The sequence below is a fragment of the Sphaeroforma arctica genome, assembly GCF_001186125.1.
Source record: "Sphaeroforma arctica JP610 unplaced genomic scaffold supercont1.546, whole genome shotgun sequence".
NCBI classification, from domain to species: domain Eukaryota; class Ichthyosporea; order Ichthyophonida; genus Sphaeroforma; species Sphaeroforma arctica.
Window position 1 is genome coordinate 20,963 of NW_014040012.1, and position 4,898 is coordinate 25,860.

The 4,898-nt window shown below is 44.3% G+C and overlaps 3 protein-coding genes across 3 annotated transcripts in view; 2 read left to right on the top strand and 1 right to left on the bottom strand.

The window, feature by feature from the left end:
• The window catches only part of SARC_07138 (hypothetical protein), a gene marked incomplete at its 5' end in the record, with an annotated part of 11,793 nt that extends 10,926 nt beyond the window's left edge, over nt 1-867 (top strand). The window contains one exon of the mRNA XM_014298923.1: nt 562-867. Coding sequence (XP_014154398.1) covers nt 562-621 — 60 coding nt within the window. The 3' untranslated portion in view covers nt 622-867. The remainder of the gene's footprint in view (nt 1-561) is intronic.
• A 347-nt stretch (nt 868-1,214) lies between these two features.
• On the top strand, nt 1,215-4,238 carry SARC_07139 (hypothetical protein). Its single transcript, XM_014298924.1, has one exon. It carries the CDS (start codon nt 1,458-1,460, stop codon nt 3,066-3,068), a length of 1,611 nt encoding a protein of 536 aa, XP_014154399.1. The 5' UTR covers nt 1,215-1,457; the 3' UTR covers nt 3,069-4,238.
• SARC_07140 (hypothetical protein) overlaps nt 1,351-4,898 on the bottom strand; it is an 8,625-nt gene continuing 5,077 nt past the window's right edge. Inside the window, exon 9 of the mRNA XM_014298925.1 lies at nt 1,351-4,624. Within this exon, the coding sequence (XP_014154400.1) occupies nt 4,446-4,624 (179 nt within the window). The 3' untranslated portion in view covers nt 1,351-4,445. The remainder of the gene's footprint in view (nt 4,625-4,898) is intronic.

Consider the following 4,898-nt stretch of genomic DNA (forward strand, 5'->3'; position numbering starts at 1 on the left):
GTGTGTGTGTGTGTGTGTATCCTACATCCTAAATCCTTCATCCTATGTCCTCGTGTATAAAGTGCACGCAAACATTGATGTGTGAAACATATTATCGGGGCAGGATCTGCCAAAATGGCGAGTCCATGCAATTTTATGGTATTACGGCACACTGCTTTGTTTAAACAACTGCTACGTCGGAAATAGTGGCCTCAGCGCTAATACTTCGCTGATATGAAGTCGAAAAGTGTGGGTAGCTACATTTGATTTTTATGAACACGTGCATATATGCAGATAATGAGATGTCAATATGTTTAGACCGGTTGGTACAGTGTGGCTCCCTGCTACGTTGATCATTTGCGTGAATCCCTGAATTTAAATGATACTTTGGATCGAATGCTTGTATGCGCCCTCATATGAGGCTTCTTGGTAAAACCGAGCGGTCTTAGTTGACGATAAAGTCTATCTCGAAGCAACTTTGGGAACAAGGCCAATTGTCACTTCCTATGATCAATGTAGAGCACAAAGCTTGAGCTGTGATTGTACTTGCTCATATAGCGCATTTTCATTCTATTGTTACAGGTCTTGGTTACTCTCAAGCTTCACCCGTCAACGAAAAGACGAAAAGAGCATAGTAATTAGAAGCAACCGATTGCTCGAGAATAGTCATGGGTGATTCGATACTAATCAATGGCTGAGCGCATGCGTAAACAACTGTGAAGTTGGTGCTCAAACGGCTATTACTATCGTCTTCGCGACAAATATGGGCCGCATGATGCGCAACAAAAAGAAAGGGAGTGTAGAATGACGTCGTAGTACCTTTGACTTTTATTGGCGCTTTATACGAAAAAATGCGAGTTATATCCATGAATAAATGATTACACCCAGTAAGCGCATGTGACGCACAAGATAGAAGGAGATCAATGGCATTACAAACTATAAGATACAAAGAGATCAAGGACAATGCGAACTACAAGACTAAAAGATATCAAGGGCAATGCAAACTCTTCCCTTGTGCGCTTGACCTCCTACCAGGGGAGAAGCTGAAGGGGTCTGTGGTCTGCACTGTTCATTCAAAAGAAGGCTGACATTTTTATTTATTTATTGAAAAATGAACCCTAAACCCTAAATCCTTAAAGTTCTATTCACTTCGCGAGTAAATGTAAAATGTAAAGAGGGTGTATTTTTATAAAAACTAAATACTCGATATTTAGTGATTTTAAAATCTTTAGTCTCTGAGTTCAAAGGTCAGACAGAGCTAGTGTACGCTTACTCAACTGACAGGAGGAAAGGGAAGACCACCATTATCCTAATAGAAAAGACACACATAATCGAACTATATACATAAAATTCAAGGGATGATCATAGCGTGAAGAAGAGTGCCGAACGCACACCGAGCACTGTTTCAAAAGAGTTTGCGTCGTCTATTCAGTATTAGCTATACTTGCAAAGGCTACCGATACAACTAATCTTTCATTATGCAGTGCACTCGTAGGTTGATAATGAGCAGTGTAAGATGTACCGTGAAAGGGATGCGATCAACACATACTTTATTTAAGGGAAACCAGCTTGCGATGGGAAGCATGACCACACGCCGTCACATACCCTTTTATTGCGGCGAGATTTTGATGAGACAGGGTAGATACGTCAGGCCACGATGTTTGCATGTACAGGGAAGGGGCAATTGTCAAAGTGTAAAACGATGTATTAACCAGTATGAATATATCAGAATCCTTGATTGTATTACACCCGGCTCTTCTATTTCATATCGCATGCTGCACACATCCACAACAAATTCAAGAGAAAATATATGCATCGCTACTGAAGATAAACGCTCACAAGCATTCACGAGCATGAATATTGATCAAGCGGAAGATCTGGACAAACTTACGATGCTCGATATGATTGATGACTTGTGCGTACCGATAGATGGAACTGACAAACAGGTTGGAGTGTCTCAAACATCGGGACACGGTGCAACGTTTAATAGTAGACATGTGCTCAAGGATAACATTCATATAAACAAGGAAATCAACAAGAGATCTGCAGAGATAGATATAGAAAATCATAAAGCATGTTCTGGCGGAATACCGCCTCCGAAGGTTGAACCAGAAGTTTATAAAGGCGGGAAAAAAGAACGGCGAGCAATCGAGGGAGCTATTCAGTTTGCATTGAAAAACCAAAACCTCGACCGCGCGGCCATGTTGTTTACGAAAGCGAATAAGAAGAATTTACGCCTTAGTACTCGGACGTGTAAAGAGGCGATGCGAAGATTCTATCAGGCACAGAAACACCAGGAAGTACTTGGAGTTGAACCTGTTCTGACGAGGGAGAAGCTGAAGTGCGACACTGAGATGTATCTGTACTTGCTCGAAGCACACTCTCGCAACAGCAACTGGCCGCAAACGATCGTCTTCCTGGGTGAGATGATTGCATTGAATGTGCCCAGGAATGACCGCATCTATCTCGCCGTGTCCAAGACCTGCTTGGCAGCCAAGGAGCGCCAGAAGATGTTCACGGTGCTGCAGCGTGGCATCGATGATACGGCTGGCTTGGATGCCTTTGTCCCCAAGTACCTCATAAATAAAGGGGCCGAGATGGGCGAACTGGACGTGTGCGATGCACTGTATGAGTACATGGTGCAAGCGCACCACTGGCGTGCGTGGATTAACCTCAAGCACGACGGGCTGCTAGATCTGCACTCTCACACCACCGCCATGGCCGAGGCCGCGGTCAGAAGGGTTCTGCGACTGATGTTAAACCGACGGTACAAGCGCACCAGGGGACCACTCTGGCAGTTGCAGACGCCAGAGCAACAAGCCCGGGCAGAGGCCATGTCGGCAACCCAGGACGCCTCCCAGGGATTCTCGAGCTCACGTACAATTGAGAAGTACCATCCATTCGATGCGTTTGTGGTGGGACAGCCGCGGGCGTCCAGTCCGCCGTCGCAGAAGTCGCTGCGAAGAGCCGTGCAAAACTATCTAGTGCACGCTGTATCCCCGCCGATCAGGACGTACACGCCCGAGGAGAAGGCTGGCTATCTGGCTATGGATGCGGATGACTTGGCTGGGTGGTTGGCCAGACAATGAAGGCCACGGCCGGTTGGTCGCTACTAGAAAAACTACCGGATGATTTAGATTGCGAGGTGTGATGGCAAGACGGAAATGGGCTAGACCAATTATGCTGATAGACCAATATGCTGAATTAATCCGGAATGTAGTATCTCACTTGTGACAGACGGTGAGCCCAATATGGCTAGAGCGGTATGGCTAGACCTTCGCTGCTGGCTGTGCTCAATTGTTATTGCAAGCATCCTATAGTACCTTTGATAGAAACGTATCATCCATAAGAAGGTCAGCTAGTTGGCCTTGGTTGTTGATCACCCGACAGATTACATGGCCAGTTTATATATGACTAGGCGGGAAAAATGCTAGTTTCGCGGTAAAGAGTCATGATCGATTGCAATTTATTTAAACAACACCGACTCGGTTGAGGCCAGGATTGTGAATCAGACCATAATGCAATACACTATAGGGCTGAACAGCATTACTTGCTCATGCCAGGCCTTTGCCGATGGTATAGTGCTGGTCGTGTCTACTCCCAGGAGGCCGCTACTTGCATAGCACTAGCCAGTATGCGCTAGAAAGCACTGTGGAAGCAATGCGATCATGGTCCCTTGAGTGCGGAAGTGCAGGGCTGGACAATAAAACTACAATAGTGCTGAACGGGGCGAGAGGAACAGTTCAGCAGTACAAACAAATCAGACAGCAAATCAGACAGCGGTATTTCACTATGCTTTGGTGGATTTTAGATATGTCAGGCTTTAGTTATAAGAGTACAAACAAATCAGACGACGGTATAAAAAATCAGACATCGGTACTTCACTATGCTTTGGTGAATATTAGATATGTCAGGCGTTAGTTGTAAGCACGATGCACCGGCTGATGGACAAGAAATCGAGCTACAGCAGGGCTTACCATATACAAGAGATACTTGTGAGAGATCTTAAGAGTTTGGACTACATCTGCACGTCACTGGAGAGTGGATAAACCGATACATACCTCAGAGTGTTGTACACATAGCCATATATACGTATATTGATGACACTCTATTGGTCGGTATGCATGTGTCTAGATTTACAGCTCGCAGTTCCACTACGCCTGAACCATACAATAGGATGTAAGTTCACCAAGCACGGTGCTGTTCAGCATGGATTGGAGTTGCAAATTAAAGTCACATTTCCTTCATTATTGTATATGAGTAAAATTAACTAACTTCAATGATACTTCACCATTACCAGGTGAATGTTTACTACCTCCCATTTTCAATCTACCTCCAAAATTGTAGATATCTGGAATACATGTTCCAGAAAAAACCCCTAATTCACACCGCCGTTTCAAACAATCCGGCTGATGCAGGGGATTGCTTCCGAAAATTTAAACTACAGTCATGTAAACAGCTGACCACTACAGAACCAATCGACTGGTCTCCAGCTTCCAGTCGTTCTTAGTCGCATCCAACCAACGATTCAGATCCTGTGGCATTTGGGATCTCCACGTGTCTGTGTTTGACGGTCGTGCGATTATCTCCCGACGAACAGCGCGATGGCATATTTGTTTTAAGGTGCTGACGGAAGGCTTGATACCTGCAATATATACATATATACACGTGAATATACATTATTTGTTTATTTTTTCATGCAAGTATACGTATGTATATTTCCATGTTCGTATAATACACTTTCGCTCTCCGCAACGCCCCTTCAACTTAGTCATTATTGATGAATGCTTGCCACGAAACATACATACTAAAACGTATGAAATGATGAAGCATAAGGTAAGTGCGCATTAACGAATCTGGATCATTAGTACACCACACCTGCTCAATGATCGATAGTTCCAGACATATATATATATATA